Here is a 16279-nt window from a genome sequence, read left to right on the forward strand (position 1 = left end):
AGACATCTTAAGATGTCAAGGAAATAATTACCTGACCTTTAGAAGACATCTGAAGGCAGCTCTGTTCAGGGAAGTTTTTAATATGTGATATTTTAGTGTATCTTTCATCTTTGTTGGAAGCCGCCCAGAGTGGCTGGGGAAACCCAGCCAGATGGGCGGGGTACAAATAATAAATTATTATTATTATTATTATTATTATTATTATTATTATTATTATTTATAACCGTCCCATATCTGGAGCAGAAATCAATTCAGCAAACCACCAGCCAGCAGAGGCCTTTCCTCCAAACAGGTCTCCCTGGGGCCCAGAATCATGATACCAAGTTAGCTTCAAATGATAAGAGGGGGAAACCGTACTGAGCTGCTCCCACAGGTAAACTTCAAGGGCGGTGCAGCTTTCTCTGTTTCATTAGCCCCTCTCCATCCTCTCGCAGCTGCGAGGTGGTGAAAGGGGATGGCTGCTTCTCTTGCAAGGAGGCCCAGTGGTGTTATCCAGATTAATTTATCATAGGCTCACTCCTTGTTCTCTCGACCAGCTCTGCAGAATTGGCAGAGCGGCTATCCCCAAGCCTGTCAATGCTGTCAGGAAGCTTAATCTGTCTTAGGTAATTAAAAAAGGTGTGAAGTTCACCCTCAGCTCCTGTTCTCATGCTAGACTACTTGTTTCAAATAATGGCTGGGGGGGGTTGTGTGGTTGTGGGGAGAGTTGCACCAGCCTTTCCTCTACAACCCCCTGCGTGCAATTATTAGCGCGTCCTTTGGGGAACTTGATATCAATGGCGCATAGAAAGAGAATAGAGAAAACGCGTTTCTCTTTTTCTAATAATCAAATTTAACTGAAGGTTTTCCACAAAAGATACAAAGAAATCACACTAATCTAAAACAGGAAAACAGAAAAAAGGGATGAAGAAATTAACTACAGTCATACCTCGGGTTACAGATGCTTCAGGTTGCATTTTTTCGGGTTGCGGACCGCCGAAACCCGGAAGTACCGGAATGGGTTACTTCCGGGTTTCAGCGCTCGCGCATGCGCAGAAACACTAAACAGTGCTTGCAAACATCCAATGCATTCAGGGCAGGGAAAAGAAATTTAAACTGTGGAACCCGCTCCCACAGGAGACAGTGATGTCATGAACTGAGATGGCTTTAAAAGAAGATTGGACAAATTCATGGGGGAAGAGGGCTATTGATGGCTACTAGCCATGGTGGCTATGTTCTGTCTCCACAATTGCAGGCAGCAGTGCTTCTGAATACTGGTTGCTGGAAACCACAGGAGAGGGGGGAGTTGCTCTTGTGCTCGGATCCTGTTTGGAGATTTCCCACAGGTGCTGTGAGAGCAGGATGCTGGGCTAGAATGGGCCATTGGCCTGGTCCTGCAGGCTCTTCTTGTGGTGGTTAAGAGCGGTAGACTCGTAATCTGGTGAACCGGGTTCGCTTCCCCGCTCCTCCACATGCAGCTGCTGGGTGGCCTTGGGCCAGTCACACTTCCCTGAAGTCTCTCAGCCCCACTCACCTCACAGAGTGTTTGTTGTGGGAGAGGAAGGGAAAGGAGAATGTTAGCCGCTTTGAGACTCCTTTGGGTAGTGATAAAGCAGGATATCAAATCCAAACTCCTCCTCCTCCTCCTCCTCCTCCTCTTCTAAGCTAAGCAAATGCTTCCCCGTAAGGAACAAAAACAACACAGAGAGAGAGAGACACACGCAGAATCGCCAGGTTGCTTGTGCTGAGTGGAGCACCCCGGTGCCACCTGTGTTATTGCAAAAGTCCTTCCCTGCTGGGAGCAGGCTTGTGGCGAGGCAGCTCTTCCACAGGTGTGACCTACATAATAACACACCACAAAAGAGTGTAAAAATCATAGCTATTTTTCAAGCGCAGGAGTTGGAGGGAGCCGTCGGTTTAAAGGTGAAGCGGCCTGAGCTTGGAAACACGGAGCTACCAGCAAAAGAGTGTTTCTGCCTTGCATTTTCTTTTCCCTGTCCATAGCATGGCACTCAGTGCAAATCATTGCTATGCATCCTCTCTCCCTCCTTCCCCTCCATTTCACTGGTGATGGGGAGGAGAAATTATTATTATTATTATTATTATTATTATTATTATTATTAAGAATTTATATACCGCCCTTTATCAAAAGATCCCAGGGTGATGTACAACATCAAAAACACATTATAGAACATCAATGATAAAAATGATAGTATAAACATAGTAAAAAGCGTACTGACAGCCTAACAGTAAAGTGATCATTATAACAAAGAGTCCTCACCCCCACACTTTTACAGGCCATAAATTATTCAATAGCCATAGGCCTGAGTAAAGAAGAATGCTTTTGCCTGGTGCAAAAAGCACATTGCAGCAGCATCAGGACAAGAGCTGGAGTTAGCTGGAGCTACCTCAAGTGGCCGATAGGATAGTAGCCAAAATGGAGCCATAGTCTATCTCTCCAACTACAAAGCTGCCCTCAACACTTGCTGAGACAACTGAAATCTCCTGCCTCCGCTGCAGGGCTGTTGTCCGCGGTCCTGAACTAGTTCTGCAGTCCCTGTCCAAGGTCCTGAACCTAAATGTAAAGGTAAAGGGACCCCTGACCATTAGGTCCAGTTGTGACCGACTCTGGGGTTGCGGCGCTCATCTCGCTTTATTGGCCAAGGGAGCCGGTGTACAGCTTCCGAGTCATGTGGCCAGCATGATTAAGCCACTTCTGGTGAACCAGAGCAGCACACGGAAACGCCGTTTGCCTTCCCGCCGGTGCGGTACCTATTTATCTACTTCACTTTGACGTGCTTTCAAACTGCTAGGTTGGCAGGAGCAGGGACTGAGCAACGGGAGCTCACCCTGTCGCAGGGATTCGACCCGCCGACCTTCTGATCGGCAAGTCCTACACTCTGTGGTTTAACCCACAGAGCCACCTGCATCCTGAACCTAGCTTGGCCTTAAACTCAGCTTACGCAGACTCTCTCTATGGAAGAGCTTCCCCTCTATCCTCTTAGCCAGGGGTCAACCACCTTTTTCAGCCGTGGGCTGGTCCACCATCCCTCAGACCATGTGCTGGGCCAGACTATATTTTGGGGGGTGGGGTGGGGGGAATGAACGAATTCCTATGCCCCACAAATAACCCAGAGATGCATTTTAAATAAAAGGACACATTCTATTCATGTCAAAACACACTGATTCCCAGACCGTCCGTGGGCCAGATTGAGAAGGCGATTGGGCCGCATCCCTACCGCATGCCTACCCCTGCTCTTAGCTGTTCTGCGCCTAGATAGCTGGAGCTATCTCAAGTGGCCGATAGGATGGTAGCCCAAATGGAGCCACTGAGATACAGGAACAGGGTATCCACGTGCTCAGGGGGGAAAGGGTGTCAGAAATTTCTTGTTAGAGAAAATAAATGTATTTTTTAATTGTTGTGACCCACCTGGAACCTAAGAGTCAAGGGCGGGTTATAAAATAATGCTGTTACTAAGAGCAACAGCAATAATCCCCAACCTAAATGACAGGATCGTTCTGACAGTATTTGGGATTAATGAGCTGGAACAAAAGATTAAGAGTATAAGATTTCTGGGTACTCTCTTGCACCCTTGCAATTCTGTTTGACAAAAATAAATGAAGGAGGCAGAGAGGGGAGTGATATGAATTTGATAAATAAATGGGGCTTATAACAGAAAAACTAATTGGTGAAGACAACTTTCCTGAACTTTCCTCTTCCTTTTGAAGAGGAAGGACTGAAATTCAAATGTTTATTTTGCCTTGAAACGATTATGTGGCTCTGCAGGTAACTAGAGGCAAATTCAAGAGCCCTTTCTTCCCAGGTAATATTTTTAGCCAGCTAAACAATCACATCTGTTCTGCTGCTGAACGGATTCTGCTGTGACCTTATTGGAGTGGAAAATGTCAAGGGCAGGTGTCTGAGCGGATGACCTTGGGGTTCCAAACGGACTCGTTTTGTGTGATGCAGAAAGTGTGTTATACACTGGACTTGGAATGATGTTCTGGCATAGCGTGACCATAGCCCCGCAGGGTGGGTTTTCCTGGGCTGACTGCCCCCCCAAATTCCACATCAGGATCTTGAAAGAGAGTCGGCCCATGTGCAACTGTACGTACCCTGCTCACATGCGACTATGCACAGCTGAGAACCTTGCAAAATGCAGGTTTCATGATAATGCAGACAGACGTTTGTACGTGAGCAAGGTCTGTTCCAACCTTTCGGAGGCTGAAGGGCAGACCAGAGAGCGCAAATACTTCTGCTTCTCCCCACCAACTCAAGTTCAAATCCACGCACACAATTGTGTGGGTGGAATTGGAGAGCACAACCATATGACTCACACTGCACACTTATTTTTAAGCCAGCATATCAATTGAATGGGAGTAGGCAAGAGCGTTGTGCTTGGACCAGAGATGCAATGTTCAAATTCTTGTTCAGCTCTCACCCTGGGTTGGAGAACCAGCATGTTGCTGGGCTAAAACTCCCATAATCCCTGGCTGTCGGCCATGTTGGCAGGGACTGATGAGGTCTGGATTCTGGCAACATATGGTGGGCCACAGGTTCCCTAACGCTGATACATCTCCAATGGAAGGTCCACACAATGTAACATAACATCTGCTGGTAAACGTCTTCATTATCCCTTGTTAGACGGACATCCCACAATGTTCTGCTCTCTTCTTCTTTCCCAACTCTCTCCCCCATTTCTGCCCCAGGAGCCAACTTTTCCTTGCGAGAGCTGGGCCTCGAAGACGTATCGCCTCCGCCACACGGGACTCTGTACCGGACAGATATAGGGCTGCCCCACTGCGGCTACTCCATCAGCGCCGGCTCGGACGCAGACACGGAAGCCGACGCGGTCATGTCTCCGGAGCACCCCGTGAGGCTGTGGGGGCGCAACCCCAAGTCGGGCCGCAGCTCCTGCTTGTCCAGTCGCGCCAACTCCAACCTCACCCTCACCGATACGGAACACGATAACACCGAAACTGGTAAGAGAGACCACCAAGGAGATACCGGTGCTTCTGTTCTGCTCCTTACAAAGACTCTTCTGTCCATCTGTTTGTCTTCCATCCTGTTGTTTTGTGTCCCAGTCTTTGTTTTGTCTTCTAGACTTGCGGTGCAAAATCATTAGGGTCCTCTGGATGTTGTTAGCCTGCCTCCATCAGCCCCAGCCCATAGAATGGGCCAGCTCAGCCATTAGCCTCTGTGGGGCAGTCGCTTCAGGCTGCAGGCTGGGGACAACTGGGAGGAGCGTTCTCCTCTGGGGAGCACACTGTTTACTACCTTCTGAGCTGGTCGCCCATCAGTGGCATGTAGTAAAAATTTTCACAGGGGAACAGTTAGGGCCAGAGGTGCCAGTTTACAAGTGTGATGGGGCGGGGTTCAATGTTGTGTGTGTGACATTGCACATGTGAGCATAGCGCCTTCTTCCTGTTGGGATGCTGCTAAGGAATCGGGGGGCAGTGTCAAGCCCCCAGCTGGCTCCAGCCCACCGGCCGACGTGGCGGTCAAACTCCAGTCCTTGGTGCAGCATGAATCTGCGACCCAGAGCTTCAGAAGCTGGGCACGCAGTTCAGCAGAGTAAACGCACAACAGAAGTGGCAGGGAGAGGTTGTGCAAAGCATATTTACAGGCAGTTTATTTAGCGTACATCAGGACAAAGGAAAAAACATGTCTTCTCCCTTTCGGGTCCAAGCAAGCAGCGTAAGCAAAAGCTATACACAAACGGAAGTTCCCAGCAAGCTGTGCTGGAATGTAAACAGGCATGTGACACACAACAGTCATGCCTGTCCCTCTTAAGGTGGAAGGGAATATTCTAACACTTCCCTAAGCTGGGCAGAAGCTTCCTGGGCTTTGGAAAGGAGGTGCCGGGGGAACATTTAGGGGACTAGCCCAGCCCCGCTAGTCCACTGACCGCACCCCACTGTCGCCCATGGTCACTGCCTGGGAAGTGTGAAGCCACCTGTTCCTCTTCAGGTAGCAGCGGAGGAGGATGAAGCAGGACCCCTTATGAGGAGAAGGTGGGGAGCACCATTTTCTGTTTTGCCTCATGTGGCAAAATGCCTTGGGCTGGCCCTGGCCAGGCACGATGGGAGTTGTAGTCTATCCACGTCTGGGTGGGGACAAAAGGTTCTCCAGCAGCTCTGGGGTGTTTGATTTGGTTATGAGGAATGGCGGAGGAGAAATGAGGGCAGAATAGTATTCTTTTTGTACTTCACTGGCATGGCCTCTTGTACAAAATGGTCGGCGGCATTGTGCTACGAAAAAGGCTCCCGTTTTGCTTGTCGTGGAAAAGCGGCGCTAGTTCAGCAGCCCCTGAGCTCTTTGCAGGGCCCGTTCAGCCCCCCCCCCCAAAAAAACCCGGAAAAACACCACCCAAACTCCTGCATTTGAAATTTCACCCTATCAAGCGTTTTCTCCTCTCTCTTTCCTCCCCACTTTCCTTATCTCTCAAACTGATATCCTAGCAGATCATTTCCAAGCCCATCTCGGCTGACTCCCGCCACTTATGTAAATAACCCCGGCTTCTCTCTCTGTGAGGAGGGAAAAGAAAAGGCGTATTTTTAGAAACTTGTCTTTTACGAAAACCTGAAGGTCACAGGGTGTTTCCCCTTCTTCTTTTTTTGTCTCCCCGGCCGTGGAGATGTCTCCCAGTTGCGGGGTTGGCGATGGAATGCACATTTCGAGGTCAACAGTTCTGCGAGGAAGAGAGTGCCACAGTACGCAATTGCGACTTGACCACGGCTTGTTTAAAGCGGGAAGGAAGGGTGGGCAGATGGGAAGCAGAGTACATCCCGAAGCAGCAGCCGTTGCAAGTGATGTTCGTGCTCCTTTTTACACCTTTAATTGAACTGCTCCATTGCCAGTTTCTTAATATAGAGCAGGCATGTTGGCCACGAAGGGGAATGGGATTTTGACCTGAGCACCCGCATGGAATAAGTGAAGCGGTTCTCTCCCTGCTGCTGCTTTCCACAGTCAGATTGGGTAGCATATGGTGATTTTAAGTAAAATTGGTGCGCGTTTTTTTTTTGGGGGGGTGCTTTTTGTATACGAAGACTTGCAACACTGATTCCTCACGTGCTGCCCCCTCGTTTTGTGTTTTAATTTCAGTGACTGAGGCCTATTAAGGTTCTGTTCCGTCATAACAAAGATGTCATGTGAGGGTGGGCGAGGGTGTGTTTCAAACAAACAAACAAACAACTATCTGTAGAACAGGGGTGGGAGACCCTTTTCAGCCAGAGGTCACATTCCCTTCTTGGTGATCTTCTGGGGCTACAAGTTATTATGGTTATTATTTAGGAAAGTTTGTACTGATTGATGTCTTACTGTGTTTTTAATCTTTGGTGATCACTCGTAGCCGAGTAAGATTGTCTTCCATGAACATGGTTTTGAAAGTGAGTCTGTAAGTGACTGTGGAGGCCATTTCTGGATCCACACACCCTTCCACAGTGGGGACATAAGTTTCCGGGCGGGAGTTGATCATGGTGAGGGTTTGCCAAGTGTGGCTTCCTCTTAGCACATTTCTCCCTTGCGTCCTGAGTTTGAGTGTCTTCAAAGCCTATGACACCTTTGGTTAAAGGCTGTTCTCCAATTGGAGCGCTCGCAGGCCAATGTTTCCCAGTTGTTGGTGTTTAGACTACATTTTTAAAGATTTGCCTTGAGAGAGTCTTTAGACCTCTTTTGTTGACCACCAGCATCACACTTTCCATTTTTAAGTTCAGAATAGAGTAGTTGCTTTGGAAGACGATAATCAGGCATCCTCACAACATGACCAGTCCAACGAAGTTGATGTTGGAGAATCATTGCTTCGACACTGGTGATCTTTGCTTCTACCAGTACATTGACAATAGTTCGCCTAATGTGTTTTTAATATTTTGTTGGGAGCTGCCCAGAGTGGCTGGGGCAACCCAGTCAGATGAGCAGCATATAATAAATATTATTATTATTATTATTATTATTATTATTATTATTATTATTAAACACCCTCCATGCAAAGATGCTAGTGGTGGACGGGATCTGAAGCAAGAGTGAAAGAAGCAGATCAATGAATATGTTACCTTTGCACACAAAACTAATGTCTGCACTCACAGACACCCCTCTCTCTCCTCCAATATGGCAGGCGAGTCCGAGGATGAATCAAGAAGCAACTCAGAGGTGCTGATCTACAGGTGGGCCAGAGGGGAAGAGATCAGGGAAACAAAAAGGAAACAGAAGCTTCCTCGCAACTAAGGATCCTTACTGCGGATCCTGAGATCTGCTCGCAAAATGGCTTTGAGGATTTTACAGGGAAAATATTTCCTCAGATGTGAAAATTATGCTGAAAGTAAGCTCAAAGCGACTCAAGGAATGAGTGAGCTTACCGGATGCATTTTATCGGTCAATATTAATTGCTGACCGTATTGATAGAACGTATAGCCTTTAGCTGTCGTCAATGTGGAGTTTTATAAAGCTGCCATCAATAGCAGAGTTTATGGGGGCCATTAAAGCCCATTTTTTTCCCACTGCATGTTAACATCAGCAACTTTTGTTATGTTTCCTTATTAGTTATGCAAAATAAATAATCAGTATTGAATTCTGATGTCTATACACCCAGAGCCTTCTGCATAGTTTTATTGCTTGGTGCTTTGGAAGAGAGTTGTTTCTTAAAGGGAAAGGTTGGGATTGGTGTCCCTCTGTTTCACAAAGTCACGGCCCTTCCCATTCATTTGCAAGCCTTAGGGATGGCTCAGACATGCATGTACGACGCCTGATCACTCAATAGTTGACTGGCAACCAAATGCAGGAACGGATCCCATCAAAAACTCTTCTGCCTGAGGTGTCTTTGGGGTTGAAGGATCTACTCTGGAGGAAGAAAGTCCCAACGACAATCCTTGGTGTTTCCAGATCCAAGAAACCCGTGAACTACTCATGGGACATAAGACTTTCAATGACCATTAATCATGATGGCAGTGTACTACAGTAGACCTGAAACTTACACAGGAGTTGCGTTCCAGAGGTCCACACAGAAAGGCAAAATTGCATAACGTCAGAAAGACCTCTCTAACTGCCCCCCTGGGCCCATCCCTACCTGTCCAAAGTTGATGCAGGGAGATGGCAAAGATCTCAAGAGCCTCTCAAGGCCTTCCAGATCCCTCCCATGACCTTCCTAGAGGCCAGTAAGCAGAGGATTTAAAAACCTCATAGGAGGAACGGTTGAGGGATTTGCGGGTATTTAGCCTGGGAAAGAGGAGACTGAGAGAAGATAGGTTCACCACCTCCAAAATCTGAAGGGCTGACACATGGAGAATGGCTTGAGTTGGAGGTCCTGACTCAACATCAAGAGGACATTTCTGACAGTCTTCTTCTTCTTCTTTGGCGATCACTCGTAGCCAAGTAAGATTGTCTTCCATAAACACGGTTTTAACAATGAGTCCATAAGTGACTGTGGAGGCCAATTCTGGATCCACACGTCCTTCCACAGTGGGAACATTGCTTTCCGGGCGGGAGTTGAACATGGTGTGGATTTGCCAAGCATGCCTTCCTCTTAGCAAGTTTCTCCCTTGCGTCCTGAGTTCGAGTGACAGTGGAGTGGACTCCCACAAGAGATGGTAGACTCTCCTTCCTTGAAGGTTTTTAAGCATCTCTCATGTATGATCTAGTTGAGATTCCTGCATTGCAGGGACCCTTAAGATCCCTTCCAGCTCTATACAGTGGTACCTCGTGTTAAGAACTTAATTCGTTCTGGAGGTCTGTTCTTAACCTGAGGTACCACTTTAGCTAATGGGGCCTCCCGCTGCCGCCGCACAATTTCTGTTCTCATCCTGAAGCAAAGTTCTTAACCCAAGGTACTATTTCTGGGTTAGTGGAGTCTGTAACCTGAAGCGTCTGTAACCCAAGGTACCACTGTAATTCTGTGATTCTATGGTTGACAGTTTCAGCCAAGTAGTTAGCGAGCCCAACTGCAACATCTCAGTATTACATGAACATTTAAACACCAGGCACAATAGGGCACGAGATGGAGCCAAGGGCTTCTATCCGCATGTTCGGAGTGGTGAAAAATAAGTAAATAAATGCCACGACTTCTATGAAGAAACCTGCTGTCGGATGGCACAACTATATCAGATTCCCTCCATGTTTGGGAAGACTGTTCCCCACTTGATCACAGTTCAATACACAAGCGCCTCTCTCTCTTTGGGATTGTGCGGTAAATGTCACGACAACGCAATTAAGGTCTCTCGAGTTAACGGGGTAGAGAGGAGTACGATCATAATCGTTGCGATTTTGGGCAGGGTGTCCATGGACATATGGTTCCTCCGAAAGATAGTTCATTAGCCTTCAGAAAACCAGAATGGCACCAAAAGCATACATCTTCTTAAAAGGCTGGGATAATGTGGCACATCTGTTAGTCTGTCCTCAAACATAAACCTGAGCATGGTTTTCTACCCAGGGCCATCTGCTTTCAAGCATCTCTTGTTTCACAGGCCAGGCACTTATATCTGCACATACTTCCATGCACATGTGCGCACGCTAGATAGAATTGTATCCCTCCCTCTCTCTCTCCCTCTCTCTCTCCTGTTTTTCAAACCATGGATGAGCCCATTACTCTGACTCTATACAAAGACAAGACTGACTCTTGTCTGTCCTGCCTTCAAGATTTTGTTGTTTTTTAAAAAAATAATTTTTATTGATTTTAACATATAAATTATAAAATGTACCACAAAACTTTTCACTTATACAATCTTCTTAGACTTCCATCAGCACCTCTGATGATCCACCATTTTAACCACTTCTTATGCATTTCTTAACTTTACATCTCTTAACAAATCATCCTTCCCCTTCTCCATTTTTGCAATATTTCCAATAATACTCCTCACAAAACTTCTTGCAAACCTACAAACGTCGTCTGATCTTCACAAATACTTTTCAAATAGTCCGTAAATTTACTCCAGTCTTCCGTGAATTTCTGGTCCTGCCGGTTTCGAATCCTTTCTGTTAGTTTATCTAGTTCTGCATAGTCCATTAACTTCATCCTCCATTCTTCGATCGTCAGTAGTTCTTCTTGCTTCCATTTTTGGGCCAATAATATTCTTGCTGCTGTTATTGCATATAAAAAGAGCTTACATTCCTTTCTATTTATATCACTCCCCACAATGCCCAGTAAAAACGCTTCTGGTTTCTTTATAAATGTATATGTCAACATTTTTTTCATCTCATTATATATCATCTCCCAGAAGCATTTCACCTTTTTACATTCCCACCACATGTGATAAAATGTTCCCTCTTTTTCCTTACATTTCCAACATTTATTACTGACTGTATACATTTTCGCTAACTTGACAGGTGTAATATACAATCTATACATCATTGTCATCACTGCCTTCAAGATTTTGGTAATAGATCTGGTGGGCTGCTGAAGGCTTAGAACATCCACTTAAATAGAAGCCACGAGACGATAACATCCTTAATATGTAATCTTTTTTAAAGAAAAAAGAAAAAAAGGGATCAGATCCTCAGAGTCAGGCTTTCAAAAGTCTGTCTTTGCTTTCGCTTCCAGTGTCAAACTGTCGGATGGCTCCACACTTGAGCCTCATAAACTATCATTCTCATCATCCATCAGTGGTGATAGACAATGGGAACTGTAGTCCAAAACAGCACCAGGTGGGGGAAAACTGTATATTAAGGTAACACAAGGTTTTTGCACATGTAAATCAACATGCACATTCATTACGTTTATAGTAAGGTAATTGTTCTCCCCACACCCTTTCAATATTTTTTATTTCTTTCTTGTGAGTAGATTTTTTTATGATTTGCCAACTGAAAGTGACTTAGAATATAATGCAAAAAAAATTTAAAAGCAATATGAAGCTAAAGTGAAATGAAAGCTAAAATGATTGGTGCACATGTGGCCAAGGGTGCCAACTTGAATAAAATGTTGTGGTGGGAGGGAGAAGGTAAGTCATGCCCCACATAATCGATCATATGGCACAGCATACACACACACCCTTTTAATGGCAATGCCCATCAACTTTGGGGAGGCCTGAGACCTCAGATATTTTATTGGGTGTGGCAAAGAGCCCCTCAGCCCTTATGTGTTGGCTTCCATGCATGTGGCACTATTACAGATGCTACATATTGCTTGCTCTGCATTTTTAAAAACTTGATTGTTCAGTGTGCCGGCACCTTTGGAACTCCCTGCCTCTTGAGCCCAGTCAGGCGCTTTTGCTGTACTCTTTCCAGTGCTTGCTGAAAACATTATTGTAAAGACTGGCCTACCCAGATGCTTAGAAAGTTGAGGAATTATTTATTTATATTATTATTATTATTATTATTATTATTATTATTATTATTATTATACTGCCACCCTATACCCACTGTATTCTAAGAGAGACTACATTCCTTTGTCCCTCTCTGTGAATATTGAATAAATGACTTAGTAAGAACTCCTCTTGTTTATCTGCTCCTTGGCTGCCACCGTGGGAGGGATCGGATTCGTTGAAGCCTGACACTGGGATTGATACTGGATAATTTCCCCAATCAGGCCAGCCCAGTTTCAGAAGCAACCCAAACAGGTGTTTGGAGCAACCATTTCCAGCAGGTGGGTCTTGGGGTGTGATGTTCCTTTAAGAAATGGCTGTAAGGTGAGGGTAAGGGATAGCTGCTCCCCCCAAATCTTTGCCAGGATATTTACTTCAATGGCACTGCTAGTCTCTGCTTTGCTACTTCCCTGCAGTTCCGCACTTCTCCCTAGGCTCCTCTGCTTATCAATATGCACAAGGCGCTGTCGTTTATCGATAAAGCCCTACCTCGTTCCGAGGTGATTTCGTAGACATGCTCAATAACAGTGGCTCCAGACCGGAGAGTTGGCCAATAAACATGGACTGTCATTGACCTTCGATTTAACCTTCACACTTATCTCTGTGGCAAATCAGAGGAGCTCATGCCAGAGCTCATTTGGAAGACGTCTGCTGGTAGTGCATATTAATATACCAAGCAGAATCCTGTTTCATCAGGAAATTGAAGGAGATGACCTGTTGCTGTTGTTTAGTTGTTTAGTCATGTCCGACTCTTCGTGACCCCATGGACCAGAGCACGCCAGGCACTCCTGTTATCCACTGCCTCCTGCAGTTTGGTCAGACTCATGTTGCTGGCTTCGAGAATACTATCCAACCATCTCATCCTCTGTCGTCCCCTTCTCCTTGTGCCCTCCATCTTTCCCAACATCAGGGACTTTTCCAGGGAGTCTTCTCTTCTCATGAGGTGGCCAAAGTACTGGAGCCTCAGCTTCAGGATCTGTCCTCCCAGTGAGCACTCAGGGCTGATTTCCTTCAGAATGGATAGGTTTGATCTTCTTGCAGTCCATGGGACTCTCAAGAGTCTCCTCCAGCACCATAATTCGAGATGACCTGTTGACCAAACCAAAGAACTGGCGCACCAGGAAACTCCTTTATAGTGCGGCACGCAACTTATGTTTGTTATATGTGGAACAACAGATACCTAGGAACTCTTCATCAGGAATGGGGGACCTGTAGACCTTCAAATTTTGGAAGACTCCCAACTCCCTTCAAGGGTCTAGAAGCCAAGCCTTATGAGGAACGGTTGAAGGAGCTGGGTATGTTTAGCCTGGAAAAGAGGAGGCTGAGAGGCGATATAATAGCCCTCTTCAAATATCTCAAGGGCTGTCATGTGGGAAATGGAGCAAGCTTGTTTTCTGCTCTAGAGGGCAGGACTCAAACTCAAACTAGTTAGTTATTAAATTTATATACCACCTGTCAGGGGCTCAGGAGCAGGAGCACAGGGGAGAGAGGAAATGGAGAGCGAAGGGGAAGAATCAGAGGGCAGCGTAGGGGAGTATGACAGTGACCCGAGAGATTCCATGAGCTTCTCCAGCGAATCAGAAGATTCCCAGAAGGGGGCGTCGATGATCAGGGCAAGGGGGGTCCCAGGGGGGACGCACCAGAAACAAGGGGCCAGCGGGGAACCCCAAAGCAGCAGCGGGGGATCAGGACCAGTTTCCCCACCAGAGCGTAGTGGGGGGGAAGAGTCACATGTGTCAGGACCAGCGTCTCCTCCAGCGGGGAGAGAAGATGAGTCAGGGCTGACCACGCCTCCATCGGAGAGTGGGGAAACGGAGGGGAGGTCAGTTGCAGCTAGCCTCCCCGAAGGGGGAAGCAGTGACAGCAGCAGTGAAACGGTCAGGAGAAAAGTTACCGGCTGGGCGCGCGCGCCAAGTTCAAATGTACAGGCGCGAGGGACAGCAGGAGACCCGGATTGGGAACCAGCTCCTAAAGCCCGCCGGAGGGAGGGGGAAGACTCAGGGGATTCAGCGTCAGAAGAGTCTAGAAAGGGCGAGACCCCGACGGACAGGCGGAACCAGAGGAGGAAAGAGCAGAGGAAGAGGTGGAGCAAGGCTAGAGTCTTAAACTGGTGTCTGGGGGGAGGAGACTCAGACGGAGCTTCAGCGGTCTAGAGTTTGAGACGTAGAGCTGCACGCTGCGGCTCTGGAAGTGAAACTGAACTTCAATAAAGACTTTTGTACTTAACAACGAAGCGGCGTTGGTCCTTTGTGAGCTGGGACCTCGGGCAGCTCTGACACCACCCTTCATCCAAAGATTGCAAGGAAATTTACAAAATATTTTCACCTATTAACTTTGCTTTAAATGCTAGCTATGTTGGCGCTGTGGGTTAAACCACAGAGCCTAGGACTTGCCAGTCAGAAGGTCGGCGGTTCGAATCCCCATGACGGGGTGAGCTCCCGTTGCTCGGTCCCTGCTCCTGCCAACCTAGCAGTTCGAAAGCACATCAAAGTGCAAATAGATAAATACCGTATTTTTCGCCCTATAGGACGCACCATCCCATAAGGCGCACCTAGCTTTTTTGGGGGGGAATAAAGGGGGGGAAATTATTTTTTCCCCCCAGGCGCGGGACGGGGGCGGGGGAAGCCCAAGCTTCCCCCCGACCCCAGCCCCCAGAACAGGCAACTCTCCGCATGCCGTGGGAGCCCGGTGCCGGGCTCCCGCGCCTTGCGGAGAGCTGCGCGAAGCCTGGAGAGCGAGAGGAGTCGGTGCGCACCGACCCCTCTCGCTCTCCAGGCTTCAGCAAAAGCCTGCATTCGCCCCATAGGATGCACACACATTTCCCCTTCATTTTTGGAGGGGGGAAAGTGCCTCCTATAGGGTGAAAAATACGGTAGGTACCGCTCCAGCGGGAAGGTAAACTGCGTTTCCATGCGCTGCTCTGCTTCGCCAGAAGCGGCTTAGTCATGCTGGCCACATGACCCGGAAGCTGTATGCCAGCTCCCTTGGCCAGTAAAACAAGATGAGTGCCGCAACCCCAGAGTCGGTTACGACTGGACCTAATGGTCAGGGGTCCCTTTACCTTTATGTTCTTTACACTTTACAGAGCTAAGGGTATATGCTCATAGAAGTCTACAGGCAATTGCAGGGGACCGATTTAGTGAGCTCACATCCTGAGTTATTCGCAAAGAGTTTACGCAACGTTGGCTATCTAAGGAGCATTCGTTCTAATGTGCTTTCACAGAGGTTAGCTGACGTTGCGTCGAAGCAAGTGTTATCCCAAAAATTTCCCCAGGCATTTTCGCCAGTGCTGTCCTAATCAGCTATAACTGTATAATTTGAATACTATAGAGTCTGGCAGTGACCTACGTAACAGGGTTTTGCTTTGTATTTTTAAGAAGCAGGCAGCCATCTTCACTCATAAGGGGAGGGACAAGACTGGCGGCTGATCACTGGATCATCGTCTAGGCTTGTCCCTCCTCGCATTAGCCTAGATGATTTGCTATCCCTCTTCATAGTGTTTTATGTAAACTGAGGTGCTGGATGTGAATTAGGCTTGCATCACAAGGGAAAAAAGAACTGCAGTCACAGCTCTTGAACTGATATGTTGATCTTCTTAACTCGTATTCAGTGATGCTTTCTACTACGACCTTTGGCTGGTAATGTTACCTCCTATTTTCCTGGTCGATAGTTTCCCTCTGTTGCATCAGCTTTTAATATATTTATGCAAAACAATTGCCCTCAAAAGTTTCAATGCTGGGGATGGAAGCAAAACAATTTAAGACGTAATACCTGTGTGATATGGCTGATCATCCAGTGTTGCCAGCGAACATTAGGAGGCAGCATTATTGTAAAGAGCCAATTACTTTCTTTTTTTATGAGCACTGTATATTTGGAAAGTAATAAAGCCGAGTTATAAAACCTAGACGATTATGACGCTCAGAAATGTTTTGCATTTTAAGAGGCGAAGGGTATCCTTTTAATTGCATCCAAGCTCCCATCAACCAATGATTAGTTACTTTCCGAGCAATAA

At 47.0% G+C, this 16279-nt stretch overlaps 1 protein-coding gene across 14 annotated transcripts in view; it reads left to right on the forward strand.

Annotated features, from left to right (window-relative positions):
• TENM4 (teneurin transmembrane protein 4) overlaps positions 1-16279 on the forward strand; it is a 645582-nt gene that overhangs the window by 289178 nt on the left and 340125 nt on the right. For all 14 annotated transcript variants that reach the window (XM_083609383.1, XM_083609392.1, XM_083609393.1 and 11 more), the window contains one exon: positions 4690-4962. In XM_083609383.1, the coding sequence (XP_083465509.1) occupies positions 4690-4962 (273 nt within the window). The remainder of the gene's footprint in view (positions 1-4689; positions 4963-16279) is intronic.

The sequence above is a fragment of the Podarcis filfolensis genome (genome assembly GCF_964270895.1).
Source record: "Podarcis filfolensis genome assembly, chromosome: 4".
NCBI lineage: Eukaryota > Metazoa > Chordata > Lepidosauria > Squamata > Lacertidae > Podarcis > Podarcis filfolensis.